We start from the raw sequence: 23220 nt of genomic DNA, 5'->3' as shown, positions 1-23220 counted from the left end.
AGGAGAGTTAAAGAAAATGCCTGGAGCTAAGACTTGAAGTGTGTGTGGTTCACAAAACAGCCAAGAAGCCAGTCTCTCACTAGACAGAAGAATATGTGTCAAGTATCAAGTGTGATAAGACTGGAAAAGTAGGAAAGGAAAAGGATTCTTAGGTTAGGTCAGACTTCAGAGTTCAAGCAGAGGATTTTGTACTTTATCCTGGAAAGGATATCACGGTGAGGGTGGCAGTGAAAGAGACAGGTTTGAACATATACTTTAGGAAAATCACTTAGTGACTGAATGGACAGTAGGGAGAGACTTGAGGCAGGAAGACTGACCATGGGGCTATTGCAGTAACCCAGGCATCAGGTGATGAGATCCTGCACCAGAGTGTTATTGGTGTCATAGAAGAGAACGAAATGGCTATGAGAAGTGTTGTAATAGAGAATGACTCCTCATTTGTGAGCCTGGGGGACCGAGAGGATTGGTGTTGTCTGCAGCAACAGAAAGTAGGAGAGAATGGTGCTTTGGGGAAAAGATAATAAATTTGCTTTGGAGCATGTTTAGTTTAAGATGTCTACTGTATGTCTATGTTTAGATATATGAAAGGAGGTCTGGAGATGTGATTGTAGCTCAGTAGAGAGGTTTGGGGCAGGAGAAGTATATTTGAGGATTATCAGTATAGAGATGGTAATTAAATCCATAGGAGTTGATGAGTTCACCAAGTAAAATAGTATAAAGAACAGAGAAATGGGCTCAGAAGAAAGTGATGATAGTGAGAGGAAAGAAAGTGGAGACCTCATTTATATTACCTTTTGAAGGAATTTAGTTACTAAGGTAGAAGAGATATTGGATAATAGTAGGGATGGAAGGATCAGGTGAAGGTTTTTTGAGGATGGAGATAGGTATGTTTATAAGTAGTAAGGAATAAGCCAGAACAAAGAAAGTTCAAATAAATGGTAGAGTAGGCATTACAGAGTAGTATTCTGTTAGAGAAGATGAGATGAAATGCAATTGTTTAAGTAGGTAGAGGGATTAGTCTTGTGTAGGAGTACTTACAGTCATCATGATGAGATGGAGGGGAAAGAAGAGATAAAGGCAGAAGGCCTCTATAAGGAAGAGGGCAAAAGAGGGAAGTCACTGACTGTGGCCTTAATTTTTTTTCTGTAAAATATGAGAATATTTTAGCTTTAAAGGTAATGGAAGGGGGAAGTTTGATAAAAAATAACAAGGTTTAGAAGAGTTGATTTGAAGAGTAGCATAATGAGTTGATAAAGTAGATGTAAAAGAATCATTAAGGAAGAGTGAGAACCCAATATTATTCCATAGTAGTATTTCCTATAAGTCTCAAATAGTAATCAAGAGCACCCTATCCTGGCCCCAGTCAACCTCATTTTCCACTACTTCCCTTTACCTATCTTATTTTATATCCAACTTATTTGTCCTTTGTCAGCTCTCTTTCCAAATAACCTCTTGACCTAAGGAATCTAAATTAGGTATTGTATGCCCCAGGGCTCCTAAAATAGTACTTAAAATTGTTTTAAACATAACTCTGCTTTAATAAATTTGCTGTGCATTGTTACTGCAAGTCATTAATCATTGTTTTACTTTTCAGCAACTTTCTTTATAAGCATTATATTGTCAAAGGCCTATTTAGGAAAGAAGTTTACAGATAGTGAGAGATCTGCCAGTGTCAGAATTGTTTGATGAGTTTTGAACTGAATGAATAGTATACAATGATAGCACCAGATTAAATTTACATAGTTTGCATTTGTCACTGAAGTTATACTGATTTGGTAGACTACTAGTTTTACTATATAGCAAATGCCAACAAAAAAAATAAAAGAATAATTTCTACTGAGTAAAATGTGAAGACTGATGTAGGAAACAAATATTATTTACTTAAAATTGCACTTGTAATCGTGAAGAAAAGATAATAAGTTCAAGTGAATGGCATATTCATAAGAAATTAAGCTTATGATAAGTACATTATGAAAATTATTAGATTATAAGTAATCAGAATTTTAGTCAGTGAAAAAATATAAATATAGTAATGAAATTCATATTTGTTGAGTATTTGCTAATGTGCATTTTAAAGCATTCTTTTATTTTCAAATTTAATTCTAAATATTTGCCTTCCCTCTTATCCCTCCCATACCCACTAAGACAGAAAACAAACTGATTTACTTGTGAAATCATGCAAAACATTTTCATATTAACCATGAAATGCATATTTAAAATCTAACCAATAGGCCTATGAAACCTTTGTTAATTTTGTGTCTTGGGAGTATCAAGGATTGAGTGCTTCCCTTACTTAGAGTTGTCTCACTTTCATTGGGAGAGGACTATCTACTTATTAGGTGTCCTAATTTATAATCTATATTTAATTAAAAGTATATAGTACTTAGCAGAGGCTAATTAGGAGAACCATACTTCTTGACTAACAACTGTCTTTTCTGTTATAAGATCTGAACAATATGTCACTTATAAGCACCATGAAGGGAGTGCTTATCCAAATATCTCAGAGTTCCCAAGTTTTTAATTTACACACACACACACACACACACACACACACACTTTTGTGTGCTATAGGTATCTAGATACATTAAGGACCCCACATGGTATCTTTATGATTGTTTACTTAGATCTTTATAAATCTCTATTTACATTTAGGGAGAGCCTATCAGTTTTTGTGAAGATAGTTTTGTAAAGCATCGTTCCAGCTTAATGAAACAATTTTTGGAAAATGCAGTGAACCTTCAACTTTTCAAGCAGGTAAGTGTGGACAGCTTTGATTTACTTCTCTGTTGTACAGTTATCACTATGACACTTTTTATTATTTTGAAGCTACGTTTAAACCTTACTGTTTGATCTTTTCTAGGGAAAATTACCTTTTTTTTCCTTGCCAGATGAAATGTTGCCTCTTCTCTTCAATTTTGTAATGCTAGAATGTGTGTATGTGTATGTGTGTGTGTATAGACTTAAAAGGAAATTTCATTTGTCAAATATGTACCTTGACTCTCCAAACTCTTCTTCTCTTCCTCCTCCTCCTCTTTCTCTTTCTTCTCCTCCTCCACCACCAACCATCACCACCACTACCACTTCCCTTGCTGTCTTAATAAAATTATCTGGGGGCACTGAAAAGTTCCATTAACTTGCCCTAAGTCAGAGGCTGAAAGCAAGATTTTAACCTAGGTGTTTCAAAATCAGCTATCTCCTGCTCCTTCTCCAAGTACCCTCTGCAAATTTTATATGTTAAAAATTACTGTTAGGAAAAACTTCATGTTTACTAACTTGTAATTGTTGTAATCTGCTAAGGACAACGTATTACCCTCAATGTAAGGCAACATACTTAAAGAGTCTTATGTTGTGGTAGGATAGTATGATAGAGGAATTCTGTCAGTAAGTATTTATTTAGTGTCTGCTCAGTATCAGGCACTTAAACTATGGGTATATTTCAAAGAAAAAGAAAATATAGTTTCTGTTTTCAAATTACAGTCTAATAGGAGATACAACATGCTAACAATTACATGCAAACAAGCTTCATTCTTAAAGGGAACCAAAATGGCATCACTATATTAGAATCAGTACAATGTGCCTCACTGTGACTAATCACATCAGTAGTCCAACCCAGGTAGGCACAAATGGGCAGTGTGCAATTCTCTAAATTTATAGAACTCCTGTTTCTTGAGCTGCTTTTGAGTTTACTTTTTGTGCTTATAGAACACAGCACACCTTCTTTGATAAAGGAACACTATGCTGGGCCAGTGTCAACTCCACAGTTCTTCAGAGAGACTGTGAGAGGATCCTTATATATCTTCTTCTTACTAGGATGTGGGCACTTGCCTTGTGTGAGTGATCTATAAAATAGTCTTTTAGACAAGCATACGTTTGGCATTTGAACAGCATGGCCAGCCCATCAAAATTACCCTCTCTGCAGGAGAATCTGATGCTTGACAGTTTAGTTTGAGAAAGAACCTCAGTGTCCAATATCTTATCCTGCTAAATAATCTTCAGAATCTTCCTAAAACAATTCGCATGGGAGAGATTCAGTTTCTTGTCTTGACGCTGGTTTCCTTATCCAGGTTTCACAAGTATACGATGATGAGCTCAATTCAACAGCTCAGTAGGCCTTCAGTTTGGTCAGCAGTCTAATATTTTTCCTCTCCCACACTTTGCTTTGGAGCCTTCCAAATACTGAGTTAGCTCTGGCATTGTGTGCATCAACCTCATTACCAAAGTATACATTTCTAGAAAGTGTCCTGGAAAGGTAAATAAACTTATGTATAGCATTCAAAGATTCTCCATGTGTTGTAACTAATGGTTCCACAAATGGATGGTGTGGTGCTGGATGATAGAGCATCTCTGTTTTCTTGGTATTGTTAGGCCAAAATTAGACAAGCAGCAGAGAATCAATCCATACTTTGTTGCATCTTAGCTCCAGAGGCTGTGTTGATTGCATAATCATCTGTAAATAAAAACAATATGCTTCCACTTTAGTCTTAGCTTGTAGTCTTTTCAAGTTAAATAATTAATTACTGCACCATTAGTGCAGTAGCTGATCTTGATGCCATGTTCATCCTCATTGAAAACATCTAAAAACATTGCTTAAAACATCATGCTAAGGGCAACTAGATAGTGCAGTGGATAGAGTACTGGCCCTGAAGTCAAGAGGGCCTGAATTCAAAATCTGGCCTTAAACACATAATACTTACTAAATGTGTGATCCTAGGCAAGTCACTTAACTCCAATTGCCTCACACACAAAAAAAAAAAGAAGAAAAAGAAAACAGCTTGATAAAAGACATAGAAGCAAGTATACAACCTTGTGTCCCTTAATTAGTGACTGGGAAAGCTCAAAAGCATCATCCTTTATCCAGAACCCATGAAATTGATATACTATACTGATGAACTTCTCAGAGAATCCAAATTTTGACGTAATTTTCCATAACTTCTCATGACTGACAATATCTAACTTGGCCAGATCAATAAATGTTGTTTACAGACCTCTGTTCTGCTCCTGGCTTTGCTTGGGAAGCAAACATATCAGCTACTCTTTGCATTTTTTGAAGTCATGCTGCCTCCCAGGTACTTGACCATATTCCAGGTGAAAAATTAGCTTATTAAGACAAGAATCCATCCACCATTAACTAAGAGAGGACCCACCCTGTGATCATCACAGGGCAGTTTCTTTCCATTACCTTTATAGAGAGAGGAATCCTTGAACTCCTGAAATATAATCTCTTGCCATTTAATTTGGAAAATTGCGGTCATTCCTCCCAAGGATTCACTGCTATGTCTAGTAGTCTATGCTACACTAGCATTAAAGTCACCCAGAATTGTAAGTTTGTCTTCTTTTGGCATATTAATAAAGAAGATCTCCAGGTCTTCATGATTTTTTTCTTTGACTTATGAAATATGTCATTGTAGGAGCATAAGCGCTTTCTTGCAAATGGCAATTTATATTGTCATGAGCCTGTCATTCACTCCTTTTGATAGGTATGCAAGATTGTTGCAAAACTTACTCCAACTTCACGATGCTCCTCTTCATTGCAACCACTCTAGAAAAATATGTATCTAGCTCTGACTTTGGTAAGTTGGCCTTCATATGCCAGTCTTGTTTCACTCAGGGCTGCTATTTGGATGTGATACATGCTGAGTTCTCTTGCAACAAGGACTGTTCATCTTCCAGGTCTAATAAATTGTGTATTATCCATAAATGCACACATTCCAAGTACCATTGGTGAATGGAATCATCGTTGTAGAAGTTTTGGGGGGGTTTCAACCACAGGATAGAATACCCTGCTTATCATGATAAATAGATCAAGGTTGGGTAAGCAGAAACCTTTTAGTTGCCAAATCCCACTGCTGCTTCCAATGAGAACACATCCCTGTGGCCTGAGCCTCTTGTTTGCAGGATTGTGACTACAGCTATCAATATATCCTCACCAGCTGCTTTATCACTTCCTTGTCACCATAAGACTAAAAGAGTAAAATGATATTAGTGATGTCTTTTAGATTCATGCATAAATTGGATTTATGTGAAGAAGAATTGCACAAAATCACTGACTTTATTCTCTCTTCCAGAATTATTACAGTTCAATGACAGGAAAAAGTCAAGATAACTAGTGATGGCTTGAGATGTAGTACAGGACTTCTTAAATTTGTTCTGCTTGTGATTCCTTTTCACCTGAGAAATTTTTGTGACTCCAGGTATATAGATATATAAGATAGGTATAAAACCAAACATATACTGTTAATAAATCATAATTTTGCAACCCCCACATTCAGGTACAAGATCATTCTATATGGAGTCACGAACTACAGTTTAAAAGTTTGGAATCATGAATAACTTTGGTTTCTTCAATGTCTACCAAGATCTAAGCACTCTATGGCACCAGCTTCAGCTGCCTTCATGGCTGTTGAAACAAATTGTTTTCATCTGCCCATTCTGCCAAGGGAAGTCTTCACGTGCTTGGGTAGACACCCCTCTGTTCCCAAAGTTTGAGACTCCTCAGTTACTTTCAACCTGGCTGCTACAGCTTCTGTTAGGTGGAGAGTTAGGTGGATCAATTAGGCACCAAAGATAGAAAGCCAGACTGAAAGTCTTCTTTGAAAGCACATTGCATCCCAGTAAATAAATAATACAAAAATAAGTCAATAATAGGTAATTTGAAAATACTCAACAGAGTGAAGGTATTAGATTATATTATTTCATCATTTTCATATTTCAGATGCTTTCCAGTTCTAAATTGCTAAATTCATTGATGTGATCAAGTCTCGTGACTACTAATTGTTGACTTTTAAAAACCACTAAAACTTTTTATTAAAAAATATAAATCTGCATGAAGGGGTTTCATGTTTTGAGGTATTATATATTTATTAGTAACTAAGCAAATGAACAAAGAAAGTGAATACAAATTAGATAGAATGTATTTCATTTTGGATAGATTATTTTCATAACAATAATGATGATAGATTCACATAAAATATCAAGAAAAGCTTTTTAGATCCATAAATTCTAAGATATGACGGATTTTGTACGATGCTTTTTTTTACTCTGTTAGCATAACATAAAAGAATGATAATTGTGCATATTTGAGTATTTAAAAATATAGAAGGTCCATATAAAATATAACTTCCTTTTTTCATTAGATTATAAGGCTTAGCACAGTATCTGGTATGTTTTTATTGTTTAATTATTTTTCAGTCATGTCTGACTCTTTGTCATCTGGTACATATTAAGTATTTAATAATGTTTATTAACAAATTACATTAAAAAGTATCTTTAGAATTTACAATTTATTTTCAAGTTACAAATAGAAGAGGGGCAGCTCAGTGACCCAATAAATTGAGTTTTAGGCCTCAGAGTCAGGAATATTCCTCTTTGTGAGTTTAAATATGGCCTCAGACACTTAAACTAGCCATGTAGCCCTGAGCAAGGCATTTAAACCTGTTGTCTCATCTTCTTCATCTATAAAATGAATTGGAGAAGGAAACCTCCAAAGTAGGCTTTTGAAGAGACAGACATGAGTGTACAGCAACTATCAAATATAAAAGATGCAGTATGTGTGAAGTGGATAAAAGAGCCAACTCTGGACTAACAAAGATTCTGTATTCCTCTCGGTTTCTTTGAATATCTCAAACTCTCAGCCCTCCATTGAAGTTCTCTGCCAGTCAGTCAAAACAAGTTTCTATAGGTATTTAATATGTAATGAACTCCCTGCTAAGTGTGGGGAATACAAAGAAAAAAAAAGAAGAGTTATAGGACATGTATATAGAAGATATGTAAGTAAATACAAGGTACATAGAGAGGAAGGGACTAGTGGGTGGGGGAAAGGTGGCAGGGATAGGAATAGCCTTTAAAAGGAGCATTTGAGCTGAGTCTTCGAGGAAATCATGTATTCTTCGAGGTTCAAGTAAATAGGGAAAATTAAAAGCATGGCATGTCATGTCTGAGGAATAGTAACTAAGATAGTATAGCTAAGCTGTAGAGAGTAAAGCAGAAAGTTAGAAAAATAGGAAGAGGCTAGCTAGCTTGTGAAGAGTTCCAACTAAAGAATTTTATTTTTTCCCAAGAAGTAATTAGAAAGTCTGTTGAGTGTGCATTTTGGATTTTGAATGATAAGAGTGAGTCCTATACTGTAGGATAGTCATTTTGGCAGCATTGCTCAAGACAAATTGTAGTGAGGAAAGAATTGAGCCAGGGAGATACTTTAGAAAGCTCTTGCCCTGTAGGGTACATGGAAAATCTGAGAAGGACTTTTGAAGTAGGGTGGTGGCTTTGTGAGTAAAGTAGAGAGTGTCAATAAGAAATGTTATGGAAATTGAAATAAGATCTGGCAATTGATTGATTATGTAGGGTTACTGATAGTGAGGAATAGAGATTAACAAGTTGAATTTGGTTGATTAGAGGCTTCCTGAAGAGAATTAGTGAAGTTCAAAAGGAGAGGCAGATACAATTTTGTTTGGGATATATTGTATTTGAGATGCCTATGACATATTCAGCTCAAAATATCTAATAATGGTAATGGCACTGCAGATTAGTAGATACACTAGTATATAGATCTAGAAATTAACTAGAAAGAGATAATAATTGAATCTTTGGGAGTCAATGATACCCCCAAAAATGGAGATATAGAAAGTAAAAAGTAAGAGAGCCTACTATAGAGACTTGGGATATGCCCTAGAGTTAGGAGAACCTGAGTTCAAATTTTGAGCAAATCACTTAATCCCAATTGCCTCACTAAAAAGTTTTTAAAATAATTAAACTATCATTGGAGAGTTATATGATCCACAGAATGAAAATGTAGACAACAGGACTTAAGAGCCAGAGATAGAACAATTTCCACTGTCTCCATAATCAAAGATACCAAGAAGCCTAAACTTTAAAAAAAATTTTCCAGGAAGATATATATATATATATATATATATATATATATATTATGTACATATATTTATACATATAAATATTTCCCCCAGTTACACATAAAAATAACATTTTTGAAGGGATTCTACATGTTGTACATACATTTTTTTTACATATTTCCATATGAATCATGTTGGGAGAGAAAAATAGGAACAAAAAGGAAAATCCACAAGAGGAAGAAGAAAAAAGGAAAAAAAAAAAGTGACCACAGCATGTATTGATTTATATTCAGTTTCCATAGTTCTTTCTCTGGATGTGAATAGTTATGTTTTCCATTCCAAGTTTATTGGGATTGTCTTGGATCACTGAATTACTGCCAAAAACTAAAGTCTGTTATAGTTGATAATCTCATAATCTTGCTGTTATTGTTTTACTGGTTCTTTTTGTTTCACTCGGTATCAGTTTATGTAAATCTTTTCAGGCCTTCGTAAAATCAGCTCATTCATTATTTTCTATAAAACAATATATTCCATTACTTTCACATATCAAACTTATTCTGCCATTACCCAATTGATGGGTATCTACTCATTTTCCAGTTCTTTGCCACCACAAAAAGAACTGCTACAAACATTTTTGCACATGTGGGTCCTTTCCCCTCCTTTATGATTTCCTTAGGATACAGACCCAGGAGTGGCATTGCTGGTCAAAGTGTATGCACAGTTTTATAATCTTTTGGGCATAATTCCAAATATCTTTCCAGAATGGTTGGATTAGTTCACAATTCCTCCAACAATATGTTAGTGTCCCAGTTTTCTCACAACCCCTTCAACATTTATCATTATATTTTTCTGTCATCTTAACCAGTCTGAGAAGTGTAAGGTGGTACCTAAGAATTGTTTTTAAATTGCATTTCTTTAATCAATAGTGATTTAAAACATTTTTTCATGTGATTGCAGATTTAATTTCTTCATATGAGAATTGTTTGTTCATATCCTTTGACCATTTATCAATTGGGGAATGACTTGTAGTTTTAGAAATTTGAGTCAGTTTTCTATATAGTTTAGAAATGAGACATTTAGGCTATTGAAATGTGCATACCCTTTGATCCGGCAGTGTTTCTACCGGGCTTATACCCCAAAGAGGTCTTAAAGAAGGGAAAGGGACCCACATGTGCAAAAATGTTTGTGGCAGCCCTTTTTGTAGTGGTAAGGAACTGGAAAATAAATAGATGCCCATCAGATCTAGAATGGCTGAATAAGTTACAGTATATAAATGTTATTATGGAATATTATTGTTCTATAAGAAACGATCAGCAGGATGATTTCAGAGAGGCCTGGAGAGACTTACATGAACTGATGCCGAGTGAAATGAGCAGAATCAGGTCTTTGTACACAGCAACAAGAAGAGTATATGATGATCGGTTCTGATAGATTTTCAACGACGAGATGATCCAGGCCAGTTGCAATGATTTTATGATGAAGAAAGTCATCTATACCCAGGGAAAGGACTGTGGGAACTGAGTGTGAATCACAACATAGTAGCATTTTCACTCTTTTTGTTGTTGTTTGCTTGCATTTCATTTTCTTTCTTATTTTTTTTCTTTTTTGATTTGATTTCTTGTGCAGCAAGATAATTGTATAAATATGTGTATATATATATATATATATATATATCGGATTTAATATATATATTTTTACCATGTTTAACATTTACTAGATTACTTACCTTCTAAGAGAAGGGTGGAGGGGAAGGTGGGGAAAAATTGGAACACATGGTTTTCCAAGAGTTAATATTGAAAAATTATCCTTGCACATGTTTTGATAATTAAAAAGCCTTAATGGAAAAATAAATATAAAAATGTTTTGAATGTAACTGGGAAAATATTAGGCAAATAAATATTTTTTAAAAAGAAAGAAATGAGACCTTTATCAGAAACACTGGCTGTAAATTTTTTTTTCCAGCTTTGTGCTTCCCTTCTAATCTTAGCTGTGTTGGTTTTGTTTGGGCAAAAACTTTTAAATTTATTGTAATTAGAGTTGTCCATTTTGAATTTAATATTTTCTCTAATTCTTCTTTGGCCATAAATTCCTCCCTTATCCTAAGATCTAGTAGGTAAACTACTTGTTCTCCTAATTTGCTAATAGTTTCATCCTTCATGCCTAAATCATGTATCCATTTTTATCTTATTTTGGTATGGGACATGAGATGTAAATCTATACCAACTTTCTGATATCATTTTCCAGTTTTCCCAGCAATTTTTGTGAAAAAGTGAGGTCTTATTCCAGAAGCTGAAATTTGGGGGTTTTTCAATTACTAGATCACTATAGTCGTTGATTATTGTTTCATGTGTATCTGACCTATTCCACTGATCCACCACTCTGTTTCTTAGACAGTTTTGATAACTGCTGCTTTATAATATAGTTTTAGGTCAGGCACTGCTAAATGCCTAACTTTTTAACAGCTTTATGAATTATCAGCCAAGAACACCAATTCCTTATCACTCTCCACCTAATCTTCATACTTTAGAAGACCCACACAATCTGATTTTGGGATGTATTCAGCAGTTTTCCATGGTATTACAATAGTCATTTTAGCAGTGCATCTCCCTTAGCTCAACCCACTATTCTGTGGAAAACAAGCACTAGACTGATATGCTCCCTATCCATTTGCAAAGGAGGCCTTAGTATAGGATGGTAAGAGCACATTTTGCCTGGGGATCAGATGGGAGGCCCTATTTCACTACTTCCTCATCATCTGAGGACTGGGGATTAAGCAGTGAGCAACTATGCAATGGGAGGTAGATGTCAAACTTGCCCAACAGGCAATGGAAACCCTGCTCCCCACTGACTTTTCTGTTTCTTTTGCCTCATGGAATTAAGTGCAAAAGGAAACAGAAGATGTGAGGTCAAGAGAAAGGTTGTTTCTATTTCCATAAGTTTTCCACATCATGCATGATAGATCATATCAGTAGCAAGAGATAGAAATTTCTTTAGGCAGAGACAGAAATCATGCTGGTGGCCCCTGCCTTCACTAAAAGAACAGGAGAAACAGGGCATGGTCAGAGGAAGATCTTTCTCCTTTCCTCCCTGAGATTGGGAATCATCCTTTAGTTCAGCCTCTGCAGAAGTATGATAAAAATCAGAAATTAGCAGATGAGCTATAGGGGACTTTAAGAAGAATGATAAATAAGGGGCGGGAGGAAGAACAGCTGCTTTTGAATACAGCTATATTGAACTGAAGGACAACCTGGAAAAAGTTCTAGAAGAGAAGCAAAAGGCAAAAGTGGTAGAAGCATTTATGCTTGTGTACCATTTATGTGGTGCTTTAAGGTTTACATATTTCTTCATAAGTATTCTCATTTTATTCTCATAATTGTGATAGATAAGTACTATGATAATACCACTCTATAGATGAGGAAACGAAGACATATGGCGGTTAAATGATTTACCCAGGATGACACAACTAGTAGCTATAGCAAGATTCAAAGTCATTTTCCTGATTCCAGATGCAATGCCCTGTCTACTGTTCTGTTGTGCTACCGGGAGCTATAGGAATACAAGGGAGCCACCTGACAGTGGCTGCTGCTGATTCAACCCAGACCTGCAGAATGGATCTCCTCGTATGAGAAGATGACCCAAGGAGACTGAGAGGCAGTTGCTGTTCTCTGACTTCTCTGACAGAGGCTGTTGTGTTGTCTGACCTCTCTCTTCTTCCCTTGCATCCAATTTATTTCATTCCCAGTCCGCAACACCTGTGTCAGCAAAGGCTGTCCTGCAACTCCCTGAGATGCTATGATCCACAGCTGTGAAGGCTCTGGGAGAATTGAACTGACCCTTAACACTCTTCTACCTAGCTGACTCACAAGATCAAAATACATTGATTTCATAGACAAGATAGGTAGCTCTTCCAGAAGAGAAAAAAATACAATCAAATATCTGCACAGTATAATGTGTGAAATAATACAAGAACTCTGTCAAAAACTTCTGAAAGCAGAAAACAAAAGCTCCAACCAAAATGATCCAGAGGTCATGATCTCAAAAAAAACAAAACAAAAAACCCTACATGCCAAGCTCCAGGACACACAGTGGTGAATTTTCATTGTTCTGGTAATGAATAACAAATTCTCCAAGGCATCAGGAAAAAGATCTTCAAATATAAAGGAAAGTAAATTCAAATTGTTATGCCACAGTTCTCTGTTCTTGTCCACAGTTCTCTGTTCTTATCCTGACTCATTTTCCCTAATTATCCTGACTCAGTCCTGCCTTGGTTTCCCTGCTTCTCAGTTCTGCAAAACTTCCCCTCCCTCTTTATCAGAGTATTTGATAGATCCCCATCCCAAGCTATTAGAATCTCAGATACTGTCTTATCAAGATGCCTCTCCCCATGTCTGGGGTGCCTCCCCCTGATTATGTCATCCCTTCTCCAGAGGCTTACCCTATCCTGTCAGAGTCCTGTTCTGCTCTCAGTACCCTTACTCTGCCACTGCCTCAGTCTACCCTCTGCATCTGAGCCACATGTACATATGTCATTGAGAACTCTGATTGTTTGCTGGATTCTTGGAGACCATAGTCTCATTCAGCTCTGGGACCAACCATGGATCCATTGGTCCCAGTATATTTCTTCATTTAATGAATTATTAAATACTCTCTAATCTCTATCTTGCTCAATTTCTCTGGCATTACAAAATATCTCAAGTCTTCTACACTTAACAGCAATTCTAGAAGAGAATAGAGTAATATATTCTAGAAAGCAACAAGCTCAATATGTTCTCCTAATTGATCTATTCTGCAAACCTGAACCTAATCATTAATGAATAAAGATGTATATTCAATAAAAGAGGCATTTTTTCAAAAAGAAAAAGGCCAATTGTTGAGTAGATCATTTGATTTGCAAATACTCCAAATGGCAGAAACAAGAAAGTGAATACAACCACTAATTAAACATAGGAAATTATATAAATAACCTCATACCTAGAGACTATTTATTTGAAGCAAAAAAAAAACCCCAGACCAACAATTAGATAAAGAAACCTTTATGGCTAAAATAAATAAATAACAACAGAGGAACAATTAAAATTATTCTATCTAAAAGTACACAATAGAGTAAAGGTAAAAAAGAACTTATAAAAAAATAGAAGAATTGATGGAGGAATAAATAGTCTTGAAATTCTATGGACTAAATCTTAAAACCTTTGCCTGCAGGTAAATCAGTGTATTTTGTTAGACCAGTATGCACAATGGGAGGCTGCTGAAAAGGACAAAGTGAACTAGAAGGGAAGGTATTGTGACGACCACGCTAACACCCAGGATACCTCAGAATCAGCTGGAGTCAGGATAAGCAAAAATCCTTAGTCTTTATTCTTGGTCTTTAGCAGGATTGAAGATGATGGAAGCAGAATCTCCATGACTGTCTTCTCCCTTGACTATGGCCAAAGTGTGACTCTGGCTAGTCTTACTCCACCTCCTAATCCATCCTACAATCCTCTGTATACACCAATCATTGAGCCAGTACAGGATAGTGGGAAGGACCATTTTCCAGCATATGCCCATAGAGTATTGTCCAATCAATAATTAGCCCTAAGTGCTTGAACCAACCTCAGTGCAACGACTCAAGAGTTTCAGCCTTCTACGAGGTATGATGCACCTTAATCACCTAATTGATAAATAATAGGGAAAAATCACTCCTGTGATTTCTCAGAAAGAAGTGGTGCAACAGTATAATAAATAACCGAGAGAACAAAAAGGAAGAATTAAAAGTGGTGAAAAAAGCAGATGTTGATTCAGTAGTTGGAAACCTCAGCAGAGGGAGATTTGTAGTCAGAGATGGGGACCTTATATTAGGTCTATTTCACAAGGTTTTGGTGCTCAAGGACAGTTTTAGCATGTCTTCACTAAATTTTGTCCACCGTGATTGTTATATGTGCCACCCTAAGGTATTAATATTCATTTTAAAGCAGAAGTTTTCAACCTGCTTGTAGCTACCTGTGAAACACCAAGAACAAGATAACAATGCACATATTAATGAAATGTTTTAGATGATTTGGAGAATTTACTCTTCCCTATTCACTCAATAATTAATACCTCTGGCTTTACAAATCCATATGTATTTCTTGTCAGTCAGCTTAGTGGACATCACAGAATATTTCTATAAAGTGCAAAGAGCTTTGAATATAAATATTAAATATTGTACAGTTGAATATCTGAACGTACAAGATTGGCAAAATGCTGTCAAAATAGATCCTCAGTATATTTGAAATCTGAAAACAAATGATGAGAATATATATTCTATATAAATTATGAAGTTAAAAAAACACTTGAAAGAAAATGTAAGGACAAGTGAAAATTAGGAAGAATTATCTAATTCCTCAGTCTTAAGTGGCAACAGAGATTCTACAGAGCAATACCAGTGGGTAGATCTAAAGTGCTAATTCACAATCTAACTGATGGATCTTGAACTTCTAGTGTCTGATTAGTTTCATCTTGCAAAGGAATGTTTATTATCAACTGTCTTAGTAGCAACAGAGTCAGATGAGGTCGATATGAAGTTGGAAGCAAAGTAATTTAAGACTACTATCTTCTCTGACATCCATAAGACTGCTACTCTCATCAGCATCTTTTAGCTGTTAAACTGAAGTTAAATATTGTTTGATAACAATGTTATCCTTGCCGAGGATAATGTCAACGTTCTCCTGGAGAAGGAAATTGAAAACCATTCCATTATCTTTGTCAAGAAAACCTCAAATGAGATCATGAAGAGTTGGATATGACTGACCAACTTAAGTCTTTTTTTTAAAAAAATATAACACTTTATATCTTATTGAGCATCTTTTATTCCAAGTACCTTAAATGGTTTTATTATCACTTCCAATTTCTAAATTAAGGTATTGAAGGCAGAAAATTTGTCAAATTCAATGACTGTTAAACCGTAAATTCACTATACCAGGAACAAGAGTCAGGGGTATAAACATAATCTTCAGTTTCTAGAGATTTTTCCTAGCCCCACTATCTTCCTCCATCTTTCCTTCTCCTCCTCCCTCTTTCTCTCTAATCCCTTTTAGTTTTTTAATTCTATAACTGCCAGTATTAGCAGCATTAGCAGTGTGCTGAATTCTCCTTCTCTCGTTTCTCTTTGTCTCATTGTTGTCATCAATTATGATACCATTTGTATAAAGAAACTCATTGATTATCCCACCCAGTTAAAATAATTATTTTTGTCATGTAGGAATACTTTCTAATTAAATCAGACTATCATAACCAAGTGTAAACAGTGCTTGTATGCCTCTTTGAATCAATGAAAGTCATCGTGTGAGATTTTGGATCTTTAAAGAATTTGTATAAAAGGAAGAAGTTATATGAAAATAAGGAAAGAGTTTAAGGATATGGTTATGAGAGCCTGAAATGTTTACCTTTGAGAGGGAAAGGAAGGACTTAGCTATGACAAAAAAAGGAGTATCTTAAGAAGTCATTGCTCTACTGTCATCAGATGGATACTGAGAGGAGTAGTAGTACAAAGAAAAGCTCAGCTTTTTACTCATATTACCCTCCCTATGTCCAGTCTATCCATAACTTAATCTACTGTGTTTTTTTTTTAATATAACATTTCCAGTAAAGTTTTCCTCAACTACCAAGGCCATGGTTAACTAATGGGCTGTCATTGTCTGTCTAAATGTTTTCAATTGTCATGACTGAGAACTTGGAGTGATTGTGACTGAATTTAGGTCATTTCATCTAAAATAAACTCCTTAAAGTGGAGGAAGAGGAATTAGCTCATTTTAAGCTTAAAATGAGCTAATTGTAATATGGTGTTAAACTTTACTTAGCATAGATCCTGAAGGAAGAGCCACCATTTGCCTAACTAAATTTTTTGTTGTTGCCATTTCATCTTTATTTCTACTTATGACAAATTTTCATGTAACATATCTCCAGTTTTGTGCTAGAAATCTTTGGAATGGTAGAGCTTATCATGTAAAATTTTATTCTGTACTGTTTCAGAGATTGAGTTTATGTGTGTGATTAATAGATTTACTAAGCTGAATATATTCACTAATATTGATTTTAATATTTGTGAATTTATATTCTGAAGTACTTAAAAACTATAATATTAGCTATTGTGAACAATGAGAATTGATGTTAGAGCTACTTAATATTGTCAAAATGTAAAGAATTGGAAGTCAGGAGATAATGGATTTTTAATTCCATCCTAATCCTTAATATCTGCAAGACTTTTAGCTAGTCCTTAATCTCTTTAAATTATATGATCCTTTTATATATTTCAAGTAAGTAGAATACTTAAAAATGTAAAAGATATATACAATTTTATTAAAATTAACATGTTCACAAATGACATTATAAAGGCATTATAAAGTTAATAGAGTTAAAATGTAGCATATTTATTATACCATACTGTGATAGAAATTACAATTTTTAACTATGTTAAACTTTCAAAAATTATGCTTAAGGAAAATTTATTTAATTTGAAATGAAAATAAATGTCAGTTTCTTAAAAACTGATTAAGGCTGAGTAGACAATTGAAGTATAATAGCTTTTACATAGAATCTTGGCAAACCTTGGGAAACTCCATCATGGATTGTATTGAGAGAACACCTGGAAATCTATGATTTGATTAAGGATATCCAGAATGGATTCAGGCAGGGGAGGTCATGCTTAACTAATCTGTTAGAGTTCTTTGAAGATATACTGCCATGTCAGATAAGGGAAATTCAGTGAATATAGTATACTTTGACTTTTAAAAAAAGCAACTGACATTGTTATACATCAAAGATTAATGACTAAGTCTTGGAAGGGAGGATAGGAGGCAAATAAAATGTTCTCTATTGCATCTATAGGGATACTTTTCTGTGTTCTGTATATACTTAAGTTTCAGATCCTATATCATGACATATACTTAGAAATATCTTTAAAGTAATTTTGGAAATGAAAGTGGTATTATGGAAAATAACATTATACTATGCCATAGATTCTTAGTGATCTGTTTGTTTATTCAATACACACCTTAGATATATGAGATTATTTTGCTAGATGGTGCCAAGTTTTTACCATTTCTCATAAAAAGTAATTAGATTTCATCTTAAACCTTGTCTTGTCTTGCTCTCTCCATCTTCTTACATTCATCAAAACTTGACTCTCCTTTGCTGACACTTTGTCCTGGCTATTCTTTCTAGCACTGGTTTATATTTTAACTTATTCATCCAGATACATGTGTTGTGATGGGGGAAGTTGGGATTACTCCTACTTTCTTTTTCATTTTCTGGGCTCTTACTTTATCACCATCACTCAGAATCCTCTCCTCTTTTAAGGTTTACTCAATCCATTTATATCACTCAATTAAAATTCTTGTACCTGCTGTCAACAGACTGCCAGGGATATTCTTCTTCCTATTTGAGTTCAATACTTGGCTCTTCCCCTACTTCTACTAGATCTTTCCTTACTTCTACTCTCATAGTAGGAGATTTCAGTATACATATTGCTACTTCTTCAAATCCTCTAATTTTTTAATTCTTAAACTTTCTTATTTCCTATGACCAACTTCTCCATCCAATTATTGCTACACAGAGGCAGTCATAGTTTTCAGCTGCACTAATCATGATCTGCTGCCATTCCACCTATTCCCCAGCTTTGCAGAATGAAGCTGGAGAAAATTAGGAAGCCATGCTGTTTTGGCTCTAGTACAAGTATAATGTTAACTGAGTTCTCAAAATGGCAAGGAAATATACTTCCTTAATATTCACTACTCTCTTCACTACAATGGTTTTACTAGGTCTTTTAATTCTTCAAGCCTTCCACAACTTCCCCTTCTCTTCTCATTTGAGAAGTTTGTCTCATATTTTATGGAAAAATTGAGACTTATTTACAGAGAGCTCTTGCTTCTTCCTTCCTCTTCATCTCACTTCATTCTAATACTTTCTGCCCCTTTCTCCTCCTCTTTTCCTATCTCATAAAGTGGTATTTCTCTTTGCCAAAGCGAAGCCCTCCACATAAACTAGGGAGAACACTCCATTCTGTCTTCTCCAGCATATTACCCCACTGCCATTCCTGCTTTCTCACTAATACTCACACTTCCTGTAGACTGATTGCTTGCTAATTGTCTTCAAACAAGTTTATGTTTTGCTCATTCTCAGAAAAACTTCACTTGAGTTGCCTGCCCTTACTATCAATTGTTCTATATCTCTACTAACTTTTGTGGTGAATCTCCTTGAGAAAGCCATATTTTACAGGTGTCTCTACTTTCCTCTAGTTATCTTCTTAAGCCCTTTTTAGGCTGGCTTCTAACTGTTCTTTTTGAAGTTATTAATGATCGCTTGTCTCAGTACTCATCTTTCTTCTGCGTTCTTCAGCCTTTGACACTCCTTATCACCATATTTTTCTTGATATTCTCTAGTCTTTAGATTTTCAAGTGACTGTTCTTCCCTCATTTTCATTCTGTAATGCTACATGGTACCACTGAACCAAGCCAATATTCCTAGTATAAATACAATTTGGTCACTTTTTTTAGTACATTGTATAAATATTTTTTAATATATGGTAGCAATCTCTTTCCTAATACTTTGACTCTTTTCATGTCATTTTTATTAGTGTTATTCACCCATGGTTTTCTTTTTTGTTTGGCTTTTTCCTCATTTAAGTATCAGAACCTATTTGTATCATAGAAGAACTTAGAAGAGTTTCTTCTACTTTTGTTGACAGCTTATGTAGTATTGAAGTTAATTATTATTTGACTATCATAAAATAAAAAATGTTTATTTTCTTAAATTCAGTTGTAAATTGAAGTTAATTATCATTTGACTATCATAAAATTAAAAAAAAATGTTTATTTTCTTAAATTCAGTTGTAAATCCATCTAGTCCTGAGTTTTCTTTAGTTTGGGAATTCACTTATGGCTTATTCAATTATTTTTTTCTTAAAATTGACTTATTTAAATAACTTTTTAAAAAAACTTTTATATTTCTGTCAGTATTCTTCTATTAAATTTATATTGATGTTTTTGTTGGCATATAATTGAGTGGTTCCTAATGGTTTATGTTATTTTTCTTCAATTGTGAAATTTTTTTTCATTTTTGATACCAAAAATATTCTCTTTAAAAAATACTTTTATCTTTTTTTTCCAGAAAGACAGCTAATAATTTTATTATCATTTCAATAAGGTTTTCTCTCTCTTTTTAAAAGAATTTCCAGTTTAATGCTTAATGGGGAATTTTATTAAATTGTTAAATTCACAGATCACTAGCCTCACTCTGCTCCAGGTGACGTTTGGATGGTGGGAACTGCCTCCTACTCAGTATAGTGCTCTTTCATCATAGTGGTATGCTTCACAGCTTCCCACACTCACAGTATCCTGTCCTGGATATTTGCCCCACTCCATATGTTCCTGTTCTCCAGCCTCAAACAGGCAATTCAGAACCTCCCTTTCCTGGCACTGATAAAGGCTGCTTTCCCTAACATTGGTACTTCCAGGTTTAAGCCCCTAGTGGGCTTTGGGTCCTGAAATGCTATGGACAAGCTGGCTGTTGAACCTTGAGGAAACTTCCATAGCCTGGAGCCAGGACTCTTATCACACTGGAAAGAGGGAGGTGTCACCAGGATATATGAGTCGGTTTTGATATAAATCTGTATCAAATTCTTGGGTCTGATAGTACAGATAAAGACTGTGCTCTATATTTATCTAAATAAACATATTTCCCCAACCTATAGGGACAAGACATGGTACCATATTGTTAAATGTTTATTGAGAAGCTTTTTTTAGAAGGAAGAACAAATAAACTATATATTTGTTATCCCAGAGTATATATTAAAATAAAAACATTCTGACCCAGAGAAACTTAGTAGAGTGTTATAATAGTTATCCTTTAATAGTTTTTAAGGTTAATTAACTTTAATAGTTAATACAGAGTTAAATTTTTTAAATAGATCTTCACCTTTTTTTCTCCAGCCCTCAAGAAGATTATTTTCATTAGTTGAGACAGCTATCTTTTTCCCAAGAAGGAATTCTTATTTTAAATAAATATTTTAGATATGACAATTTTTCCTCTAGGCTAAAAATAAGACTTCAGTTTGTAATCTTGATGGTTGTGTTACTTCAATGCATTCTCCTCCTTTGCTTCAGTCTTTAGCCTGGCATCTCAATACTGAATATGGTATCATCAAAATGGTTTTTTATCATTGTAAAAAATTTACTTTTTTAAAAAAATCAGACTGATATTACTCATATTCTTTTAAGCAAAATGCCCAAATTCATATATTTTTCTACTAATGTAATTGTTATTTTATGTTACCAATTTCAGATTAGCCAAAAATAACTTAAATGAGTTTAATTTTAAATGTCATGACTGTGTGATAGAAATAAGAACTTTTAAATAGGGATAGGGATAAAGTTATAGTAGATATGTGTAGTTTCATTGATAGAAATTCATCACTAGGAAACCTTTAACAAGGTAGCTTTTTCTATTCAAATTATAATATTAGAGTTTGCTAGGGCACTATCAAGAGGGTTGAATGATTTACCCAGGTTCATAGAACCAAAATGTATCAGGTATTGAAATTAAAAATGAAGTCTTTCTGACTTCATAAACAGATATCTATCTAATTCTCTGTGCTGCTTTTTGAACAGAAAAGTTAGAATATCTAAGACTATAATGAAGCATATGATTCATCTTTTAAAATTTGCATTTCCTTCAAGTTTAACATGTTGATATAAGAAAATATTTTTTTCTATCCCGCAGAAAATTTTATACTAGTTTCACTTTATGTTCTTTTGTAGTTTAAGGTTCTCCATTTTAAAAGTACAATTTAAATGGCAGTTACTTGTTACCATTTAACAGTATCATCTATTGCAGACTAGCTGAAACTGAAAATATTTTAGTAAATTTAGCTCTTTTAAAGTTTTCAAAGAATTTTATATTTGTTATCTCATTTTTCATATCAGTTGTCTAATCGCTCCTTATATTACTATTTGAAACATTAAACATTTTTTAAAGTATTAAATGTACTGGAACAAAAAAGAATGACACAGAAGAAACTGTGCTATGTATGTCGTACTAGGATATAAGGGAGCATTTTGTAATGGTTGAAAGATACTCTTTATACACTACTGCATAGGTATCCTTTCCATCATGATTATGTACAAACTTAGGATCCTTTTAGACATAATTTTTGAAGTGCTTTTTTGAGTGATAATTTTAAAAATATATATTTATTTGCATAAATAATTTTTCTCTTGATTTTAATACATCTATATACCTTTAGCTATGCTATAGATTTATTATCACATAGCACATTCTTTTAGCTATCTACTTCGAATTCCTAGAGTTTACTTTAGGGGGAAAAAAGATTATTTATTCAACAAATGAGCTCCTAATAAAGTCCAGACTCAGTGCTGGCAAATGTGAGTGCTTCAGAAATTAATTAGATACTGTCTTTGTCCTTAAATAATTTAATCTAAGTGACTGCAAGATAGGTGTTGATTAATGTCATTAATCTTAAAACTGAAAACTCCATTGAAAAAACTCTTTGTCTACAATGTTTTATTTTATCCCTGTGTTACTACCATTGTTTTTATTAACAATCTTACTTGGCATTACTCACATTTAAATGTCTCACTGTAATAATCCACAAGCTGAAAACTGAAATTCAGTGTTCCAATTATCTAGGAGTGTGTTATTGCCAAATGATGAGGGTGACCATTAATCAGGTGTCACATTGTGTCATGTAGCAAATTCATAACTGTTCTGAAAAAGATAATATCTTTTTAGTTCAAAGACAGTTTTCTACACAGCAGTAGCTTAAGATGGTCTTATCTCTTTTACTGTGAAAAAGTCCAGTGATAGTTCATGGTCAGACTAGTATAATAACTCAATTTGGAAGTGAAAAAATTGTGGGTTTTTTTAATCCAAAAATGAAGAGGAAGAAGTTTAGCAAAGAAAACATAAACTATTCTCACTTTATTCGTTTGTTGCATATTTTTAAGAACTTTTTAATCACATTGTAAATTGACAGGTGTCAGATTGCTACTGACAATTGTTTATAAGAAGGATGATGAATTACACAGTCCAGATGATTAATTTCTTTCGATTTCAATATACTATTTTAGCAACACAAATTATAAGTCATGCTGGAAAGTGCATTATCAGTAAATAGCTTCTGAATACCTTTTTCCTTAGTTATCAGTTGTTCTTTTCAAACTAAAATGGATGGATTATTTTTATGAAAAGCACTATAAATTAAAGCTTTTTTGAAAATTTCATGACCTTTATCTTTTAAGACAGATTAAGTAATTTAAAATAATTTCTTCTTTTAAAAATATTTTCTTTTTAGAAAAATTCAACATATCATTTAAATGTATCAATTTACCTTCACTTT

At 34.1% G+C, this 23220-nt stretch overlaps 1 protein-coding gene across 2 annotated transcripts in view; it reads left to right on the top strand.

The window, feature by feature from the left end:
- The window catches only part of DENND1B (DENN domain containing 1B), a 311786-nt gene that overhangs the window by 244745 nt on the left and 43821 nt on the right, over positions 1 to 23220 (top strand). For both annotated transcript variants that reach the window (XM_023501849.2, XM_003767552.4), the window contains exon 14: positions 2653 to 2754. In XM_023501849.2, coding sequence (XP_023357617.1) covers positions 2653 to 2754 — 102 coding nt within the window. The remainder of the gene's footprint in view (positions 1 to 2652; positions 2755 to 23220) is intronic.

This window comes from Sarcophilus harrisii, chromosome 4 (genome assembly GCF_902635505.1).
Source record: "Sarcophilus harrisii chromosome 4, mSarHar1.11, whole genome shotgun sequence".
Taxonomy (NCBI): domain Eukaryota; kingdom Metazoa; phylum Chordata; class Mammalia; order Dasyuromorphia; family Dasyuridae; genus Sarcophilus; species Sarcophilus harrisii.
Note: the sequence above shows the minus strand (reverse complement) of the source record. Positions and strands in the feature narration are given on the sequence as shown.